We start from the raw sequence: 21,750 nt of genomic DNA, 5'->3' as shown, positions 1-21,750 counted from the left end.
ATGTGATCAGGCTGTTTCGGCATAAAACAGTCAAAGAAAGGAGGTTCTAGCAGGGCTTCAGTGCAAAAACCTTCATTAGAAAAGATGAATGCTCATCTGAGAGTTCAGTGGGTCAAAGCCCACAGAGGTGCTGCTTTACAGACGTGTGGGCACAAAGTGACGTTCAAGTCAACTGAGTCATCCCTGACAATATTTTGTGTTGGAGTGTTGGCGAGAGCAGGCCAACTAAAGAAATGTTACAGGCCTGAATGTTTGATGTGCTTTATATTGTCCTGTAATGAAATACCGCGCTCATATTTTTAGGGATTTAGGGGTCATGGTTGATTTAATGTTAGATTCTGCTCTCCTTAATTATCACCTAAACACCAAAATGAAGGGATCACTTATTAAAAGTTTCAAAATGAATGCATGGAAGCACTAAAGTCTCACGGCTGTTGTTTTCTGGGATACATCTGGTCAGCCAGTCATGGCTTTTAAAAGAAAACTGTCCCTTCACATCTGAGTTTAGTTGAAGAGTGAAAGGAGAGGCTACGATAGAGATTAGAGCCACTAATTAATTTTCATGTGATTATTTGGTTGTAAATTGGCTGTATATCCACACAATGTCCATTCTGGGTACACATGCTAATTAGTTAAGATGAGCTAAGATAGGGGGCGGCACGGTGGTTAAGTGGTTAGCACTGTTGCCTCACAGCAAGGAGTTCTCTCCGGGTGCTCCGGCTTCCTGCCAGAGTCCAAAAGCACAGATGAGGTCAGGTTCGTTGGTGATGCTAAATAGACTATAATTGACCTTTTGCCCTATGACAGGTGAGATGGGCTCTACCCTCCATGCAAACGTGAATTGGATAAGCAGAATAAAATAGATGGATGGAGCTAAGATAAGCGTTATTTGTCACATTAAACACAACATAAATAAAGCAGAATAGCGCAATAAAATCAATACAATATGGCAGAACAAAATGACCCATTAAGGTAAAAACACCAAACAAAACAGCACAAGATATAAATGTAATACAAATAGAAGCTTAATACATAAATATCTAACAAATAAATCCATGTTTGAGGTGGTGAACATTTTGTTTATCTGTAGTTGTGGCAAATAACAGCAAATACGTGTGCGTTATATTTGTTCTGAGATTATATTTTATTGTGTGTTGCGTGGTGAGTTTATCTTTCCGGGCATCTGGACAGTCATAATGTATTTCTCTCAAAGGTGACGCTGTGGTGCAGCTAAACAGACATATTTCTCAGAATATACTGCTGCTTCATTTCTTTGTGGTTGTTTTTGTTATATTCAACAAAATATGAAGAGCTTGTGATTTTTTTCAGCAAAATTCTGTCTAGAATAAAAAGCCTTCCCTTTATATATTTTGGGTAAAAATGAGACTTTAAAAAAAGCGCTTTCCCAAATAAGGAGTTGAGGTGTGGGACAAGGAATGAAAATGCCATTCAGTCCCAGATAAAGAGGGATATCTGGTTTTACAAAGGCAATAAGATAAATGGGCCACGAGCTAAACAAACACATGACAGCTACGATTATAATATTGTGTTTTGCTAATTGTTGTACAAACTGTGCTTATCGTCTGTAATGCCAAGCAGTGGATATATTTGTGAGTGAGAGAGCGCGAGTTATCCAGGACGTCGGGATTCCTTGTCACCTCCCTACTTCCTTCCAGGTGGATGTGTGTGTTGGCATGCTGGACAAAGTCAAAGTGCTGACTCAGCTCCATGTGTGTGGGTGGGGGTGGATGTGTGTGTGTCATAAAATATGTGCAGAGGTGTGGACGGGGAGGGTGGAGGAGCGGGCAGTTTATGAGGTGCTCCTGATCAGTTGTAGTAAAGTTTGTCGCCATGTGTCACTTCCAGACTGCCCAGCTGTGTCTGTGTGTGTGCAAAGTTTTGTTAGAAGAATTAACCCATGCGTTTCTCTCCAGGATTTTCGGGATGCCGTTGCCAAGGCAACCCGTCAGAATGGGAAGCCGGTGGTAGATGAGCGGATCCTCTGTCAGATCCTGTACTACCTGCCTCAGCTGTACCAGCTCAACAAAGACCTGCTGAGAGAGCTGGAGGAGAGAGTGGCACACTGGTAACACAAACACACAGTTTTCTTTCTCACTATCACAGCACAAAAAGCATCTTTGTACTGAACTACACCTTATAAGGCTTTAAAAGTGGAACATAAGGTTCCTTTTATAGAGATGGAAAAGATGGAAGATGAAAGCAGCAGTTACATTATATCCACAAATCCATCCTGACATACACTTCCCTAAATGTAACTACTTGTCACATTAATGCAGTCCACAGTGACTGTGATTGGCCTGTTCAGAGCTGTAGTTATCTCCATTTCATTTCCTGCTACTTCTTCATCTTCTTCTGGCATCATTTTTCAAATCAAATGTTTTGGTGTGCTAAATTGCACACCAACGCAGGTGTCAGGGACCAAGCAGTAAAGCATAAAGGACACAGGTGGTTTTAATTCAAAAAATGGGTTTTATTGACCCAAAAATATGAAAACATATTTAACAAAGCCAAAACTTAAACAGGCAGACCAATAAAAGAGGTCAACTCAATAGACTAAACTCAAGATAATAATTAACAAAACCTCAAACAAACATATGACAAACTGACCTGCTGAAATGACACACAGGGGGACTTAAATACTGGTTTAGCTAAACCAAATGACACACGGGGGAAAACAAGATGGCTGCCATATAACCAACTAATACAAAACATTTAAACAAACATGAAACACCCCCCAGGCAATGAAGCATGTGGTGCAATCCAATTAGGCTGTCAGCAGTACTTCAGGTCTCCCAGCCCTTTGCCACACCTTTTGCCAGACAGGAGGAGACACCAACCCCCAGGTAACTCAAACAAAGAAAGATGTATTAATATAACATAAAACAGAACTTTGACCTTGCAAGGTTAATATGTGTGCACGCCATATAAACATTGGAAGGTGTGATGGAAAAATGAATACATTTAATAAAGAAACAATATTGAACAATAAGTAGAATATTTTAAAGTAGTGACTGTAAATTAAACTAAAGTGAACAGCGGGTGGTGAGGTGTGGAGCTTACCATGTGTGGCATGCCATCACAGCAGGGACATCACAAGCAAGAGTCAATGGCATCATAAAAAGTAACGGTGTTGTACACTTGCATCAGCTAAGTGGTGGGCTTTACTAGATTCAACACAAAAGTTGAAATAAAGCTTTAGTTTGTCTCGAGCTTTATTTAGTCGTCATCCCTTTAGCTTTCTGAAACCTGATGTCATGAGTGCATCTGACGCATCTGCATCTGAGAAGCCAAAGAACGCTGCACTCTCATTGGCTCATGAGAGCACACGTTACTTTATTGTCCTTTTTTTTACTCGAGTGGGTCATAAAAAAGTGATTATGTTTTAGTCAGTAAGAACCTTTAGCGATTGAGCCCACAGATCATAATCATAAATACTACCACAGGAGTCGCCACCTGGTGGCCATTAGAAAGAATGCAGATTAGCAATGCCCATCTTTTGTATACAGCCTGTGCTCCTTCTTTATTTTATTGTAAACTACAAAGGCATAACAAGCCTTATTTTAAATCAAATTAGACGAAACTAAGAAAAAAACAAAAACAACATGCTCTTTATTAGTTGGTAAAGAAGCAAAGTTATGCCCTAATCAGACACCTACTGCATTAATACAGTATTAAAATAAGTTATATCAAAAAAGCCTTTATAACAGTAATGGGAAAAAAACGATGAGCTCAGAGGAGAACATGCTCATTGATCCTTTATTTTTTGTCATAGTTTCACTTTATTATTATACCATAAACTGAAGTGAAACACCAGTCCCTCGTTTTGAGAATGTTGTTTAAAGTCCTGTGGAGTTTGTAAGCAATACTTCCTCGACTCTCTAGTCTTATATCTCGAGACCAGTAGCTACTCCCAGCATACTGAATCATCATTATGATTTAGATGCTCAATAAAGTTTATTGGAGGTCAATTTGAAACTTTATATGTGGAACTGTGTCAGATAAAGGACCAATAAATACATTTCTCATCAGAACTATTACTTAAAAAAAAAAAACCCAGTGAGATTCATCTTATTATATGTTCATAATGTATCATAAAGTAAAGGGTGACTTGACAGGAGTTTTTAGAGGTGATTTGTTGAGTCAGAGCTGAGTCACCCTAACAGCAAAGAGCTGATCCTCTCTGATCTTTTTACACATGAAGTTGGGACAATCTTTGAAGAATTAAGTAAGGTTATTGTCAACAACTGCCCTTTCTCACAAAAGGAAAGCGTTCTTTAGACACACTAAAGTCAGCACACTGGATTAGGCAGTGTTGCCTCACACACTCTTTGTTCTGGGGCGCAATGAGACTGTTTAATGTCCAGTCCTGCTGAGTCAGACACTGGCCTTCTCACATGCAGCTCGCTCCGGAAACATCCACTGAGAAACGTTCAGGGCTGCTGTGCCTGTTTGACAACAGCTATAGACTCAAAATATGAGCATTTTAAAACTTATCCTAAAATAAATATAGTGCAGAAATACTCATAATGACACGTGATACTTTACTTTCCTAGTTTTGGTCCAGCAGCTGCACTCTGTATGGTTAAAATTCAGACGTTAGATTAAGTCCTGAAGGTTTCTGTTGTATCTTTGTGTTTCTACATCTTAAGACAGCGCTCTGAACATGTAGGAAAGATAACCAGAATGGCCAAAATTGAATTAAACTGTTATAATATGAATATTCCAGGAATTTAACACTGAACTTCCAGGCAAGTTAGACTAGTAACCACAGTGCTGACACATCCTGACTTTTAGTTGCTTATTTAGAGTTACAGTTTTTTATATTTATCACAATTCATGTGTCATAAAAACTGTTAAACATGAGAGTGAAGTACTTGGACACATTAAATTAAATGCAACACGATTGCTTCTCTGTAGTTGGATGTTTTTCCCCATGATGAAGTTCTTTTTTCTGCTTTAATATATCAGAGCTGTTTCATTGACTTCAGGAAACTTTATGTCCACCTGGTTACAGGAGCGACCATCAGAGGCTGTCGGACATTTTCGTACAGAAAGGTCCTTACCTGAAGATGTACTCCACCTACATCCGCCAGTTTGACAACAACGTGGCTCTGCTGGACGAGCAGTGCAGGAAGAACCCCGCGTTTGCAGCCGTTGTCCGAGAGTTTGAGGTAGAGATCCAAACTTTTTTCCAGCCAGGACTTCAGTGAAGAATTTAAATGAAAAAAAGAAATATCAGAAGCCTCTGCACCATCATAGCCATAATAATAAAGGTCTTTAGATAATATCTGAAACCTCTCATATCTGTGGGATAATTGGGATTTGCTGTGTCTGTGCATCTGTTTGGGTTTTGCAGCAGCATTTAGAGTGACTCTGCTCTTGTTTTGTCTCAGATGAGCCCAAGGTGTGCCAGCTTGGCTCTGAAACACTACCTGCTGAAACCAGTGCAGAGGATCCCTCAGTACCAGCTGTTGCTCACAGGTACAAACTCAGAGAGGTGTATTCACTGCTCCAACACGCTGCAGGTCAAAACTTTATTGAATCTTTTTATTGGCGGCACGAGAACGAAAGCTGGAGTAAAGTCAAGTTTTAACTGTCCTGGTGTTTTGGGAGTGCACTGCCACCCAGTGGACAAATACGATGATCGAAGGAGAGCCTGTTTTCTGCAGAACAAAGTTACAATTATTTACTTTATTACTTTGAGGAAATTAAGAAGCTGTCAGCACACTGAGCTGAGGCTTCTGATATCAAAGAGGGAAAAAAATGTTTCAGACAAAAAGTACAAAACTTCTTTTCTTTTATGGATGTTCTGGGACTTTAAGTCTAAACTAAACCCAAAATGACGCCAGAGTCTAGAAAAAAGAAGAAGAAAAGTTCTTCACAACAAAATAAAGCTATGGTTGTATATCCTTGATGAGCTGAAGGTCTGTAATCTGACCCGCTGTTTTTATTCCCTAGATTACCTGAAGAACCTTCCAGAGGACTCTGAAGATTACAAAGACACACAAGGTTAGATAAAGGACATCCCTCACTGCTTCCTGTTTCCACCTTTATGCTGGGCACTTTAACACTGATGCTTTATCTTTGCTGTCCATGCAGCCGCCCTCAGTATCGTGAAGGAGGTGGCCAACCATGCGAATGACATCATGAAGCAAGGGGTAACACCTGATTCCCTTTAAAGCCTTTCAACGTTTTTGCAGTGATGGAAAGCCACTTGAGGTGTTTGGTGGTTTGTTTTTGCAGGATAACTTTCAGAAGCTGATGCAGATTCAGTACAGCCTCACTGGGCACCATGAGATCGTTCAGCCAGGCAGGGTATGTCACTCAAAATGTTATTTTTTTTGCCAACAGCCTTAACAGAGTGGTCTGACAGTGGGAGATTGTTTAAGCAACAGCAACACAAATAAGTAACACAAGCAGCATGCGGTAAGCAAAATTTATGGAGGATTAGGGCCACTGGGAAAAAAAAAGTGGGCACATTTTTTTTTTCTTTTCTAGAATTCTGAGATTAAAGTCTGAATTTTGAGAAAAAAGTCCAAATTCTTTATTTAATCTCAGAAATCTGACCTTAAATTCAGAATTCTGACTTTTTTCTTAGAATTCTGACTCTTGTTTTTCAGAATTTTGAAATTTAATTCAGAATTCAGATTTCCCCCCCCTCAGAATTCTGACATTAATCTCAAAATTCTGACTTTTTTCTCAAAATTCTGACTTTTTTCTCAGAATTCTGACTTTTTTCTCAAAATTCTGACTTTTTTTCTCAAAATTCTGACTTTTTTCTCAAAATTCTGACTTTTTTCTCAAAATTCTGACTTTTTTCTCAAAATTCTGACTTTTTTCTCAAAATTCTGACTTTTTTCTTAGAATTCTGACTTTTCTCAGAATTCTGGGAAAGAAGAAAAAAAAAAGATGTGCCCACCCCTAATCCTCTTCCGTAAAAATTAGAGCATCATGTCTCCACGCTAACTTGCAGCTGAAATCATGTATGCTTGACTATTACACTGCATGTTCTCAGTGAGAGTAAACTATGGTTAGGTTGTCATAAATGCTGTAAGTGTGCAGAGATAATTACACCGCTGTGGATTATTTGCACGGTGTAACCTTATAATGTATCCGTGTTTGCAGGTGTTTCTGAAGGAGGGCACGCTGATGAAGCTGTCCAGAAAAGTCATGCAGCCACGAATGTTCTTCCTGGTGAGCAACCAGTGAATTCAACACAATCTTCACCATTACACTCACACTGCCTGCCTCATTTTATTGTTTCTGATTGTTTTTTCAGTTTAATGATGCGCTCATGTACACCACTCCAGTCCAGTCTGCCCAGTATAAACTCAACAGTGTCCTTTCTCTGGCTGGGATGAAGGTTAGAGACGGTGGTGGTTTCTTGTCTTTCTTAACTTTCTTATTGCTGACTTTATTACTTAGAGATCCACCAGCAGATCCAAGACCAGCTGAAAACCTGTTTACACCTAGGCCAATCAAACGTTATTGTGAACTGGAAGTGATGTGCGGGCCAGTTGAGCGTAAGAGGTGTGGTGGGACTTGCAGGTTTTGAATTTGCCACAACTGAAATATAAGGTCTTTGCTTTTTATTCAAGGCACTTGCAATAGGATGTAATATGATGCGTCTATAACAGCTTCAACTCTTCTGGGAAGGTTTTTCAGAAGCTTTCGGAGTGTTTGTGAGTTCTGAGATCAGACGTTGATGTTGGATGAGAAAGTTTGGCTCGCATTATCCGTTCTATTTCATCCCAAAGGTGTTCTGTTGGGTTTAGGAACGGTCTCTGTGCAAGCCAGTCAACTACTTCTACACCAAACTCACTCATCCATGTCTTTATGGATCTGCTTTGTGCAAGGGTGCGCAGTCATGTTGGAGCAGGAAGGGGCCATCCCCAAACTGTTCCCACAAAGTTGGGAGCAAGAAATGTCTTGGTATTCATTTTAATTATGAATTATTATTTGATTTTGATTTTATTCGTTTTTAGTTTTTGCCGTTTCGTTTTATCTATTGTTCTTAACTAACTTGCTGTAAGCACTTTGGTCCTGTGTTGGCTTCAAAGTGCTTTGTAAATAAAGTTGGATTGGATTGGATTGGTATGCTGATGCATTACGAGTTCCTTTCACTGGAACTAAGGGGCCGAGCCAAACTCCTAAAAAACAACCCCACATCATAATCCCCCATCCACCAAACTTAACACTTGGCAAAATGCAGTCAGAAAAGTATCGTTCTCCTGCCGACTGCCAAGACTCATCCATCAGATCATTTATCACTCCCGAGCACACGTCTCCACTGCTCTAGAATCCAGTGGCGGTGTGCTTTACACCACTGCATCTGACTCTTTGCATTATTCTTGGTGACGTATGGCTTGAATGAGGCCGCTCGGCCATTGAAACCCATTCCATGGAGCTCTCCCTTCAGTGTTCATGAGCTAACAACAGCCTGAGCAAAATCTGAGTCTGATTTTTTAAAAAAGTCAAAGTCTGAGTAAAATCTTCAATAAACGATTATATAAAGTTTATGAAAGTGTCGTTTCAGCAACAAAACTGAAAAAAATTGTAGTCCTAAAAGCTGCAGTCGGGGGATCTGCTGGGGGTTTTCTTTTAAACCCTCTACTACACATTTACTCGTGTTGCATCTACACTGAAATACTGCCTGTTGTGTGTGCAGCAGCAGCTTCAGTTTACTTGCTTTTGAATTTTTGCAGGTGAGTAAGCCCAGCCAGGAGGCCTATCAGAACGAGCTGAACATCGAGAGCGTTGAACGCTCTTTCATCCTGTCAGCGAGGTAAGCACTCGGGCGAGTACTGCATCAGATTTTGTGCACCCATCGTGAGCTGTAAACTCACGAGTGCTGCTTGTGTTCACAGCTCAGCTACCGAGAGAGACGAGTGGCTGGAGGCCATCGCCAAGGCCATAGACGACTACACGAAGAAGAAAATCACCTTCATATCGAGCCGAAGTCAGGAGGAGGTAAGAACGTGACGTCTATGTGGGTGGACAGTGTGATAACTTCACCTGGTGTGCATCCATATTAACCCGAAGCCTCTCTCGCCGCAGTCGGAGGGGGTCGTTGATAGCGGTGCCCCGTTAGGCTCAAAGGCTCCCATCTGGATCCCAGACCTGAGGGCCACCATGTGTATGATCTGCACCTGCGAGTTCACCCTCACTTGGAGGAGGCACCATTGTCGCGCCTGTGGAAAGGTCTGTATCGCTATAACAACGGCCACTCCGTCACATTTTCTATTACATGACCCTTTTCTCATGGCGGCTCTGTGTGCGTCCAACAGGTGGTGTGTCAGGCGTGCTCTGCCAACAAATACTACCTGGAGTACTTAAAGAACCAACCAGCTCGTGTGTGTGATCACTGCTTTGCAAAGCTACAGGAGAACAGTGAGTACAGAGGAAGGTTGCGCTGGATAACCAGCAGCAGGATGTCTCAGTTTAAGTGTTTGGAAGGATGTGAAAAGGCAAAAAGCGCCAAAGAACTGAGATCTGATGATTTTATAATTTGATACGTACACTTATGGACATTTTCACAGCCTGAAGTCTTAATCAATTAAGGATAAAACTAAATTTCCTATACTGTAGGTTATTTACTTTTTGGTATAACTCCTGTCTTCTGTCCTATTTAGTAACATGTTATCATATTTTAGGTGACCGCTGTGCTTCAACATCAATTTCTCCCATCAAATCTGGAGCTTTCTCCTTCACCAGGAAACAGAAGAAGATTCCTGCTGCACTGAAAGAGGTAAACAGGCTAAATTTATGTCAAATGTGTGATGTTATTTTGCATCTTTGGCATTGCAAGGATTCATTTTTTGCATGTTTACCAGGTGTCTGCCAACACTGAGAATTCCTCCATGAGTGGCTACCTAAACAGGTCAAAAGGCAACAAGAAGCAGTGGAAGAGGCTGTGGTTTGTCATTAAGAATAAAGTCCTGTACACCTACGCTGCCAGCGAGGTACTGTAGCTAAGTGATCTCATGTTTTTCTGTAAGCTGTGCATTTTTGCAGACCTTGAACGCGTATTTTTTCCGTGTAGGATGTGGCAGCGTTGGAGAGCCAACCTTTGCTGGGTTTCTTCCTGAGAGAGGAGAAGAACGGACCCGCTCAGAAGCTGCAGTTCAAGCTGTATCACAAAAACACACTGTTCTACATCTTCAAAGCTGACGACATCCCCACGGCACAGAGGTATCTGACAAACAGTCCAGTAATGTGGTAATATTAGAGATTTTTGTTTGCATTTGTGGTAACTACATGAAACAGGTGTTTGATTCCAGTGTGGTTGTTAATACTGTTAATATCCAGAGAGCAGGCAATGAGCTGATTTCATGTTGCATTTTCACAGCTAACAAACACATTTTAAAACACTCCGTTTGTCCTAATCTGAAGCTGAAATCTAGTCTCTGTTCAGTATAGCTTCAGTATTATGGGATATATCACAATTTCAGTTTCACTTTAGAAAGTGACACTTAGGTAAACATCCACATCACTATGTGGGTTAGGCGGTTTCTTTTCCTACATTTTGATGTCAGAAAATAACATAAATAACTATTGCTTAAACAGATCTTGCTGTGAATAAGATCAAAAAGTTGATCCGAGTGCATTAAAACTCAATAGTAATTCAGCTTATTTTCTGTTTTTGGCATTCTTACTTTCAGATGGATCGAAGCCTTCCAGGAGGCAATGATTCTCGAGCAGTAATCCCCCTTTTTTCAGTAGTGAAGTTGTGTGACAGCCCCGGAGCCAGTTGAAAGACAACTTACGACCCCTGATTGATCACAGGTCAGAGGTCACCAGCTCAGGAAGGACTCCAGGTGGACTGTCTACCTTAAACTGAAGCCTGCTGCAGAGCGTCACAAACTCTGCTTGGAAGCCAGACTCCTTTAGCTCTCCAAGAACTGGTTTTTCTGAACTTATTTTCAGCTTCTGATGCTCAGCGGTGCAAAAAGCGAGTAGCAGCTGCGGGTCAAAGGTCAAGTCCAGAAGCACGTGTGTGGAAGTGAGACCAAACAGTTGACTGGGCTTTTTAAAGTCCCTCGGAAATCCTTGGAAGTCGGAAGTCTGGGGATGATTTTTCAAACGCTGTTGGGCGAAGGAATCCGTGTGAAACAAACTTCATACTGGCTGCACACAAATAACATAAAATACCAATCATGTGTGATTGGCACTAATGTCTGAGGAGAGTTCATATATGTAACAGCATGGGCTTTTAATGTGAAAATCAGGCTTTAACAGAAACAGGAAGTGGACATTCTGCTCTTTAAATGCATCTCTCTGGTCAAGAGATTCTTTAATAACAAACATCCTGGAGACAACTGGAAGTGTCATGAAGATTATTGTATATAGGTTTTTTTGGCCTGTTGAGCCACATAGGAAGTGGTCAAAGGGTAAAACTGTGTACATTAAAGAACAACGCTGACCTTGTTTGTTTTTTTTTTGGTTTTTTTGCTGTTGTTGTTATTGTTGTTTTTTAAAGCCGAGAGCTAATATTTATAAAATAGGAAGATTTATTGTTTAAAAAGCGCAGGCTGCATTTAATTTTGGGAGTCAGGGTTTGTTATCAGAGACCTTCATACCCTTCAAAATAATTTTATTTTTAATACATGGGGCTTTTTTTTAATGAGAAAACACTGTAGGCAATACACATGAACTATATATTTCTAAGGAAATATTCATTCTTGCATTTAGCAGACTTTGTGCCTTCTATATCCTCCTGTTTGAGATAGACTGCAGCAGCACAGATTGAAATTCCTTGCAGCGTAGGACATGCATGGCGCACTGTCCCGCGTCCTGCTAGGGTTCTCAGCCTTTCAACATGTTTAAAAAAACTGCATTTTGTTGCAGTCTGTTTGTTTGTTGCACACAGTCTGTGTGTTGATGTCACATTTGAACAAACCCAGAAACAGAAACTTTTTTTTTTAGTAAAGTAATAAAAAGGGGGGAGAGTGTCATCAGAGCTTATACAATAACATTTGTAAACATCCACTCTATACGCGTTAGAGTCTCTTATAAACAGCATTTCTAAACTGTCAGGAAACAGTTTTTAATAAAATATATATGAATATAAAACGTATCCTCTTGTCTTCATTTCTGTGATTAAAAGCAGTGGCTATTTGGTGCCACAGTCATTAGCGCTGTCACCTCACAGCAAGAAGAGTCTGAATCCACCTACTGGTTAGGTTCTTTGGGTCCTCTGCCTTCCTTCCACAGTCCAAAGACATGCATCTTAAGTTAAATAGTGATTTATAAATTGTGTGAATGTAAAGGTGAATGGCTGCCTGTCTAAGTTAGACCTGCAACATACCAGGGAGGTCCTGAGAACGTACTGCTCTGCTCTGACATTCAGTCATGCATCTATTTTAAGGCCCAAGATTTTCTTAAATTACAAATCTTACATAGGTGCTTAAAAACCTGATTTTCTTCAATTTCATGAAAACTGATCTTCTCTGAAGTGGCAGGTTTATTTACAACAAAGTGTTTCACAATGCTTGAGGCAGAAGGTTTCCAGTTAGTGAATTTGTCTAGATTCACAATTCTCTGTCAGATTTCTTTTAGGCTTCTACACAGAAGAGAATAGGGGTAAGTTAAACAGAGTAAAACAAAGCAAACATACAAGCAAAGAGAGGCAGCTTCACAAATGCAGTTATTTCAATGATCCGGCATCAACTGACGTTCTTCATTAACCTCCAGGTCCTTGGAGTTGGAGGGTGAGGACCCAGGAGAAGAGCTCAGGAAAGAGCAGTAAGGAGGAGAGGGAAAGAAAAAAGGAGGACTAGGAGACCGTGATGAGAATGTCCATCTTACTCAGGCTTTTTGCTTTAGACTTTTCATTTTGGATCATTCTATGTGCAGAAATGTGCTTAAATCCCTGAAAACTGTTAAAACTCACCACAGATATTCATTTACTGGCTGTAATAGCAACATTTCATGGTTTCATGAATTGTGTTCATCTTGCACCCAACCACTTTTATCCAATACTACTTTAAATTCTGCTCTAATACAAAACCAGTACTGATGACCAGAATGCACAAATTCCATACTTGACAACACAATAAAGAACAACAAAAAATCAGAATGTGTTTGTATGCAAAAGCTCATCTGGAGAGCCAAACTCCTCGATGAGGGCTTCACTCATTTTCTTGATAATGCATGATGGTGCATGTTTTTCTTAAGAGCACTCAGATATTATGTGCTTGTGATGTTATCTACAACCACATCTGTAAGACATCTGATGACTGCTTTCATTTCGTCAAAATTCAAAATGCCTCACCTTCAGGTATGAAGTATTTAGGAATATTATTAAAACCCGACTTGGAGGATATTATGCTTTCAAATGTGGAACCTCTCCTCCTAAAGATAAAAACAAATCTGGATAAATGGGGTAAATTGAATCTTACACTATGGGGTAAAATTAATGTGATTAAAATGATGGTGGTCCCACAGTTCAATTATGTTTCCATGATGTTACCTGTACGAATTCCTTTGCACATATTTGGTCAAATTGAGAAGTTAATCAAAGATTTTTTGTGGAATAACGAGAAGCCGAGAGTGAATATAAAGAAAATGTGGGCCTCTAAAGACATTGGGGGAATGGCCCTCCCAAATGTGAAGTTGTATAATTTAGCTTTTGAATTGTCAAGACTGGCCAAATACTGGACAGGATCGGGCTCTGAGCTGAGCTGGATGAAGATCGAACAGGAACTAGCGAGCCCCTTCACACCTTTGGATGTTCTCTCGCAGGGCGCGGCAACTAATGGACAAGACTCTCATGATAACCCAGTGCTCAGGTATTCCAAAGCTGTCTGGGTGGAGGTGCACAAGTTGTGTGGAGCATCTCATCTAAGACAACCTTATGCCTCGCTATGGAACAATATTGCTGTAAGGGTTGGGCGGAAAACTGTGTTCTGGAAGGAATGGCTTGTCAAAGGCATACGCAGGATAAGTGATCTTTACTCAGGGGGAGTGTTTATGTCATTTGCTGAAATAACCCGAAAATACGGTTTGATAAGAGAAAATAATTTTTGGAAATATTTACAAATAAGGGATTGTGTTACCAAAGGAAAATTTGCTCAAAGCTCGAATATGGTGGTGGAGTTTTTAGAATTGTCCAGTACAGCACATAGGGCAGCGGTTTTCTACAAACTGTTTAACAATCCAAAAAAAGAGATATGTGAAAACTTGAGGGTTATATGGCAGAGGGATCTGGGTTGTGCAATTTCTAAAGAAGACTGGCGCAGAATTTTGTCATTCTCTGATAAATATATAAGAGAGGCCAGGGGTAAATTTACTCAGTATAAATTAATACACAGGTGGTACTTCACTCCATCCAAACTTTATAGAATGGGAATTAGTCCCAGTAATGTATGCTGGAAATGTAGATCAGATCCAGGGACATTTATGCATGCTATTTGGGAATGTGGGAAAGTTTATCCCTTTTGGCAAAAAGTATTGGACAAAATAGGAAGGTGGATTGTTTTGATGATACCCCTGTCACCAAGACTGTGCTTATTAGGGGATCGGTCAGTATTACCTGGGGTTTCAAAATATGACTTTGTGGTTATAAAGGTGGGGGTGATCGCAGCGGCTCGAGTTATTCTCAGTGTATGGAAGGAACCGTCTCCTCCAGAATATAATAGGTGGAAAGAAACTATGCTGAAAATGGTGTCGTATGAAAAGCTCTTGGCTAGGATTAATGATGATAGGGAGGGTTTTGACAAATCGTGGGGACGTGTTTTTGGCTGAGATGGTTGGAACTTATTTGGTCAGGGCAATTATCTTTAGTCATGTTGTACGCTTGCTGCACTGTTTGTTTGTGTAGGCACTCAGTAAGGGAATGACTTAAAGATTTGAGTTAACTGATTTGAGTTTTTTCTTTTTTTTATTATTATTATTATATTTTATATTTTTTTTGTTTTTTTTTCTGTTGTTGTTTGTTGGTTGTTTTGTTTGTTTTAGTGTTGTGAAATGTTAAAAACAAATAAAGACTTCAAGTATAAAAAAAAAAATTCAAAATGCCTTTTGTGTGGAATATGCATTTCTTGAGGATCTTCATGATCCAAGAAATGCAGTCATTGGCAATTCTCTCAGCAGCAAGAAGTGATATCAAACTTTTAGGGGGATCCTCCTGTAAGTTCTTAGAGGTTGATGGCTGACTTTGACCTTCTGTAGGCCCAGTGTCAGTGATTGGTTCAGGCTCAGGGCTTTGTTCTGGAGGTTGGTCCTGCTCTAGTACACTTCACACAGGAGACGGTTTTATTTTTGGGAGGAGAATCTGGACTTGACTGTGGTTCACACAGTCTGTCACTTTCTTTTTCCTCTGTTGGGGTCAGTGCTCTTAAAATCACATCCTGGATGTCTTCCATGGCACGAGAAACGTTTTACTTTGGACGGTTTGATCCAAAGCATCATTCTGTAACCACACTTTTGCATGGAGTCTTCAACAGTCACGTAGACGACTTCAAAAGAAAAGGGTAACTCATCTGTTTGCTCTGGAGACCTAGAGATTACCGTGTCTGAAAGATTTCTTCCCGGTAGCATCATAGGGAGTAAATATCTTTGAGTCGACTGGAGGTAGTCATTTTATCTGTCAACTCCCTGTGAAAAGTCTCAATTTCAGCACTTGTCATTATGTTCTCGGGGGTTTCCGGATAAGGTTAAGGTGCTCTGCCCGGGTTAATTTATTAAACAGTTGATCAATATTAGGTTTGATGGTGTTAAAATGGTGTTAAAATCAACTTATTCGTACACACACATTCACATTCAACAAAGACCAAAGCACGAGTGCTCAAATTAATGTGGTTTCTAAGTTAATACATCTGCGTCCCATAAGGAAAGAATATAAACATCAGTAAAGCTTTTTTCAAATCGTCTCTCCCTCTTGTAGTGGACATCGGATCTTGCTTAACCTCCTAGGACCTGGCGTCCACATATGTCACATTTTGGGTTATTTAGACCAAAATACTAAATTTTGCTCTACAAGGGCCTGATGTCCACTTACGAGAACAATATACTGCCTCTGTTTTATCGAAATTTAAAACGAATATCCTCATATGTGGCTCTCATTTTTCTTAGAAACAAAAATCAGGTAAAAAAAAAAAAAAAATCTGGTGATTCTTTGTTTTTACATTCATCGGGTCCTAATATGCCCAAATATCAAAGAGAAATTAAAAATGCATGCCATGGAAGAGTTCGGGTCTTAGGAGGTTAAAGACCAAGTTATGTGACGTAATCCTGCGGAGCGAGAGAGAGAGAGAGAGAGAGAGAGCGAGAGAGAAGATGGAACTGAAGTTCTGGGCCTTGTTTCCCCCGACCGAACGGTCCGTCCTAGTAATCTTTCCGTCTTAAGATGGCGGGGTATGGAAACCTTGTCCGAAGGGCTTTGGGGCAGATAGGAGGTCATGGAGGAGTCCGGGGTTTTTTGCTCCAGCTGTTCAGGTGAGTTTAATAAGACGTGTGTGCCGTCTGTGTTTATCCGCTGGAGGTGAAAGATAAGGGTTAAATGCGGCAGAAGAGAAGCGCGGATTTGGAGAGCTAGCTGATGTTAGCATGCTGTAAAGGACTCCTGATTAGCTAGACATTAAGAAAATGGTGTAAAGTCCATTAAAGGGCTTGAGGAAATGTGTGAAAACTATCAAAACTTTAGGACTTTAAAGGTGATTCGTTTTCAAAATAAGGTTATGTAAATGCTACATGATGTTGTGTTTATGACCTGCAAGTTTTGGGGAAACTAACGTCTGTCTTCCTATTTTATTGGCAGAGTGAATGATATAAAAACGGGCACACTGGTCGGTGTGGATAAATATGGAAATAAATACTATGAGGACAAGAAGCATTACTTCTTCGGTGAGTCAAATTAATTTCAGAGCGCTATAGTAACTGTTTCACGTCTACAGATCTTTCTGTTATCTGGTTTCACTCATCCTAATGTTTGCAGTCAGGGTAGTTTAAGGTGGGTATCAACTTGCTAAATCAGTCTGGGATTTACTGATCCAGCCGTGATCTTTTCACGTTTATTTATATTTTACTAGGAAAATGGAAAATTAGGTGCAGCGATTTATTGCAACATGTGCAAACATACATGTAAATTAGGGGTGCAACGATATTCGTATTGATATTGAACCGTTCGATACAGTGCTTTCGGTTCGGTTCGCATATGTATCGAACAATACAACATTTGTAATTTATTTTATCAACTTTCCTTCTGAAGATGCTGTCTGTGTTGAGCGCTCAGTGAATCTGCGTTCGACTACTCCGCCTAGGCTGCACTGTCGAGCACAGATCCACTGAGCGCTCAACACAGACAGCATAGTCAGAAGGAAGAGCGCAGGGCAAGCTAGCGAGACAGAAGTTAAGCTCCCCCACCCTCATTCAGATCTGGCGTTTGGAATTATTTTGGTTTTCATGTGACGTATGACCCTGAAGGTAAGCTCATGGACTAAAGTAAAACAGTATGTTGGATGTGCCATGCAATGCTCAATTACATGGGTGGGAGCTAGCGTGTTAGCGCAGTTAGCTCGTTAAGTGTTGGCCGTCTAGCCCCACGGGGCGATCGGCGGTAGCTCGTTAACGGAGATTTGCCGTGTTGTGGCGTTAAGGTCATTTCAACGAGATTAACCTGAAAGCACTAGTGGGAACACAACGAATATGACTGCACATTTACGCCGACATCATCCTAGTGCAAAGACAAAAACAACAAGCATGCTACTAACTTTAGCCGAGTCATTTAGACAGCTGTTAGCACGTGATTCTCCTTATGCTGCTGAGAATATAGCCCAGAAGAAGCGGATAGTATAGCTTTTATTTTGGAAAGAGCCATTTCTCTGTAATAAACTCTCTTTTCCAAAGATGAGTGATTCCTCAATCAGATACAGAGCTCGCAATATCGCTAGCCCGACGTCCTGGGGATAGCGATTTTTTTCAGTCAGGCTACCAAAATCTATCTCTTCCCTGCCCGTAGGGCTATTGTAGGAAGGAAAAATATATGTCAATGCTTTTGCATTCTTTCGGAAATGGAGCTGGGTAATTATGTCATTGGCATCGGTGAGCCACTGTCAATATGTGACATATTGAAATCGCGTTTGAATTTGCGCTTGTTTTTTTGCTTTCACTTTGCAATCGTGCGAACTGTGTATAGAGAGCGACAGTCTTATTAATCGTTAGCTTACTATGCAAACATGACAAGTGAAATCTCCCGCAGCAAGCTTAAACATGTGAGAGGTTGATCGCGCAGAGAATCGCTGAGCTTATGTGAGTGCGTGTGTAAAAGCAGCAGGATATATATATTTTAGTTCTGCTGAGCCAAATAAGACAGGTCAGGGTGAAGAAGTGACAGCCAAAGAAAAGCTTACCACAAAACGGAGAAGTTATGACAAATCAGACTATAAGGCAAAAAGAAAGTGCAGCTTTATGGTTTCATGGACAAAAGAATTTCTGTGGCTGCAATATGACGAGCTAAAAAACAACACGCACAAGGGTTAGGGTTAAATTTAAAAACTGTACTTTTGAGTTAAAATATATATTTATAATTTTAATAAATGACAAATTAAAAAGGCATGAACATTTTTTTGTATCGAAAAAACATCGAACCGTGACACCAAAGTATCGAACCGAACCGAACCGTGAATTTTGTGTATCGTTGCACCCCTAATGTAAATGTACTTTCTCTGCTTTGTCTTATATACAGTTCTAATTCTAATGTTTAATGTGACCACCACTTTTCTTTAACACATCCTGAACTCTCTCAGGTGAGATTTCTTGTAATGTTTTTAAGTAGTCTTCAGGAATAGCTCTCCAGCTTCTTGAAGGACACTCAAAGCTCTTGTTTGGATGTTTGCTGCCTTTAGATGGTCCCACACTGCTTCAGTAATGTTAATGTATGAGCTCTAGGGAGGCCAGTCCATGTCTGATAGTGCTCCATTGTGTGTCTTTCTATCCATGTACGCTTTAACTGCATTGGCAGCGTGCTTGGATCAATGTCATGCAGGAACACGAAGCTCCTGTCAGTCAGATTTCTTTCAGATGATATTGCATGGTGGTCATGGCCGCAAACCATGACAGAGCCTCTACCATGTTTTACAGATGGTTGTACATGCTCACGTTTGTCTTCCTCTCCTGACCTTATTCCATCAGAATCAGTTCCACTGATTTTCAGTCTAGTTCTCATGTAATTTGGCATACCCCAGCCTTTTCTCCCGCCCTTCCTTAAGAATGGCTTCTTGACAACCACTTTTCCACTGAGACTATTACTGGTGAGGTCTCCGTGATTCAGTGAGGTTTTTAGATGATCAGCTGAAGCACCAGATGCATCTCTCAGTTCTTGTCATGTCTTATAATTCTTAAGAACATGGCCTTCAGATACTGTTTATCTGGTGTAGATAGTTTTTAGGCCTGCCACTTTTTTTTTTTTGTTTTGTTTTGTCACGCACTTGTCCAGTTTCCTCAAACCTTTTAAGGACACACTGCACATCATGGTGAGATATGCCAAGCTTTCAGCTGATAGCTCTTTGGGAATCACCTTGGGGAGAGGAAGGTCTGTGTGTCTGTTCTTAGACTGCTGCCCCCATGACTCAAACAGTACATTTATGACGATTAAATTTGTTTGATGCCAGGAAGGAATGCTGGCCAGCAGACTGTGTGACTATGGTTTTTATCAGTATCACAACTCAGATTAATGTATATTCCAGTAAATGAATGGTTAGATGTGAGGGACTCTGTTGTGTTTAAAAAATAAAATAAAAAAATCCCAGCTTCAATTCCGGCAGGAGTAAAGATCGTGCCTCAGGCATTAGGAACCAGTGTACTTCAAGCCTGGTTCAGTAAGAGGCACTGATGTCCGAGAGATCTTCCAGAAATAGTGATGCTGATTTACAGAGAACTGAGAATCGGTCCAAACTCATTGAGCAGGTTAGGGCTGCTGCATCAGTTACCATGGTGATGAAGAGGAAGAGAAGTGAACCATCTTGGCAACACTGAAAATTCAGGGTTTAACCTGAATTTGACCTTGGCGATTCCCTAATCTTGCTCCATAGCACAGACATTATGTCAATGGTGACCTGTCTATGGTTAGAGGAAGGATTTGAGTTCAGTTTAAGTCAACTGCCTTTGACAGGAAAAATATAGTAAAGCCAAAGTAAATTAAACTTCAGGTCTTTGATGGGTCTCCAGCAACCTGTTGGATGTTAGGAGGTTAAGTGTAATTTAGGATGAATTTAAATGCTCCTTCAAAGAAAATCCCTAGTCTTAGTTTGTGTTTTGTCTTTGTGCGATCAGGACGTCACCGCTGGGTGATCTACACCACAGAAATGAACGGGAAGAGGACTCTGTGGGAGGTGGACGGCAGCATGGTGCCAGCTGAATGGTGCGGCTTTTATAATGGATTCAAATAGGGTCTGGAATCAGTTAAAAAGCTCAATAAGAAATGTAGAAAACCAATAATGTACATTTTTAATGTTAGAAAGTGTCCATAATATATAATTGTGTATATATAATTTTCCAGTAATCCAAATTATGTTTAGTATTTACTGTAAAGAATAATGTTTTGTGCAAAAGAAAGAACTAGTATGAGATGGTGAAAGAGGAATCTTTTATTTTTTTAAGACTTAGAGTTTGATCATTTAAAAGCTGGTGTTGTTTAAGCCTCCCTCTGTGCACTCTTCAGGCATTGCTGGCTGCACTGCATGACCGACAACCCCCCTACCACACATCCTCCGGAGCCCAAGAAGTTCCTGGCTGAGATTCACCAGTTCAACGTGAGCGGCACCCCACAGCAGTATGTGCCCTATTCTACCACCCGCAAGAAGATCCACGAGTGGATCCCCCCCAAAGCCGGAGCTCAGTGAGCTCGTCATCATCCACATTTTAAATTATGGTTCCTTTCCTGTATCCCTGTCGTAAATAAAACCTCTATACCTGTGTTTGTGGTGCGAGTCCTTACGTGAAAGGGTTTTCACTTTTTTTCTTGAAAGCTTGGACATCAGACACCTCTAAATTGTTTTTAAATCAAAAACATCATGTATGTAGTATAATGGCTTTGGTGATTTTCTACAAATAAAAATGATTTTAGATGCTGTTCAAAGAAGATGGAGAACCTTGGAGTTTATTGATGTTTTAAGCTTTTAAAACCACACACACTGCTACACCATGCTACACCATGCTACACCATGCTACACCATGCTACACCATGCTACCAGCCCTGTACTGTTGGTACAATACAGGATTCATGCGTTAATATTTACACAAAATTCTGACCCTATGTTGCAGCAGCATTAAAACTAATCAGAAAAGATGTTTGTTTTTTTTCAAATGTCTGTTGTCCAAATTTGTTACCTTAGTTTCCTGATGACGATTCTGCTTGTAGCCCATCTTCTTTAAGGTTTCAGATGCTCTTCTGCATATTTTGGTAATAAGAGATTTTTTTTTTTAGTTTCTTTTTGCTTCCTACCAGCTTTTCCTTTGAATTTTTCCTTTTTTTTTTTTTTTATCAGTGCACATTAGGTGGAAACATCTCTTTGCTTATTTTAAGCTTTTCATGGATGCTCAGATATTTTTGTAATTCCACTAAATTGGCTCTGCATTGCAGAAAAACTCATTCGCAGAGGTGTGACAGAAAGAGAGAGAGAAAAAAATTAAATCCAAACAGACTAAAACTCAAACACTGGACAGGAAGTCAACACCAGAACTGCATTAGTAAACTGGTTGCACTGTGCGTCTGTTGTGTGTGCCTGTTGA

General features: G+C 40.3%; 2 protein-coding genes across 2 annotated transcripts in view; both read left to right on the top strand.

Annotated features, from left to right (window-relative positions):
* Positions 1–12,093, top strand: part of fgd6 (FYVE, RhoGEF and PH domain containing 6) — a 32,847-nt gene extending 20,754 nt beyond the window's left edge. Inside the window, exons 6-21 of the mRNA XM_026146937.2 lie at positions 1,935–2,086; positions 5,036–5,192; positions 5,415–5,502; positions 5,980–6,030; positions 6,121–6,179; positions 6,265–6,336; positions 7,147–7,215; positions 7,301–7,384; positions 8,727–8,806; positions 8,889–8,991; positions 9,079–9,222; positions 9,309–9,411; positions 9,675–9,769; positions 9,855–9,983; positions 10,064–10,212; positions 10,683–12,093. Of these exons, the coding sequence (XP_026002722.1) occupies positions 1,935–2,086; positions 5,036–5,192; positions 5,415–5,502; positions 5,980–6,030; positions 6,121–6,179; positions 6,265–6,336; positions 7,147–7,215; positions 7,301–7,384; positions 8,727–8,806; positions 8,889–8,991; positions 9,079–9,222; positions 9,309–9,411; positions 9,675–9,769; positions 9,855–9,983; positions 10,064–10,212; positions 10,683–10,725 (1,578 nt within the window). The 3' untranslated portion in view covers positions 10,726–12,093. The remainder of the gene's footprint in view (positions 1–1,934; positions 2,087–5,035; positions 5,193–5,414; positions 5,503–5,979; positions 6,031–6,120; positions 6,180–6,264; positions 6,337–7,146; positions 7,216–7,300; positions 7,385–8,726; positions 8,807–8,888; positions 8,992–9,078; positions 9,223–9,308; positions 9,412–9,674; positions 9,770–9,854; positions 9,984–10,063; positions 10,213–10,682) is intronic.
* A 4,128-nt stretch (positions 12,094–16,221) lies between these two features.
* Positions 16,222–20,936, top strand: ndufa12 (NADH:ubiquinone oxidoreductase subunit A12). Its single transcript, XM_026147071.2, has 4 exons — positions 16,222–16,458; positions 16,781–16,866; positions 20,293–20,380; positions 20,681–20,936. The coding sequence occupies exons 1-4, from the start codon at positions 16,370–16,372 to the stop codon at positions 20,859–20,861; spliced, it is 444 nt and encodes a 147-aa protein (XP_026002856.1). The 5' UTR covers positions 16,222–16,369; the 3' UTR covers positions 20,862–20,936.
* Positions 20,937–21,750: the final 814 nt, after the last annotated feature.

Source organism: Astatotilapia calliptera, chromosome 17, assembly GCF_964374335.1.
Source record: "Astatotilapia calliptera chromosome 17, fAstCal68.1, whole genome shotgun sequence".
In the NCBI taxonomy this organism is placed as follows: domain Eukaryota; kingdom Metazoa; phylum Chordata; class Actinopteri; order Cichliformes; family Cichlidae; genus Astatotilapia; species Astatotilapia calliptera.
The sequence above is the reverse complement of the archived record's forward strand: the minus strand, read 5'-3'. Positions and strand labels throughout refer to the sequence as shown.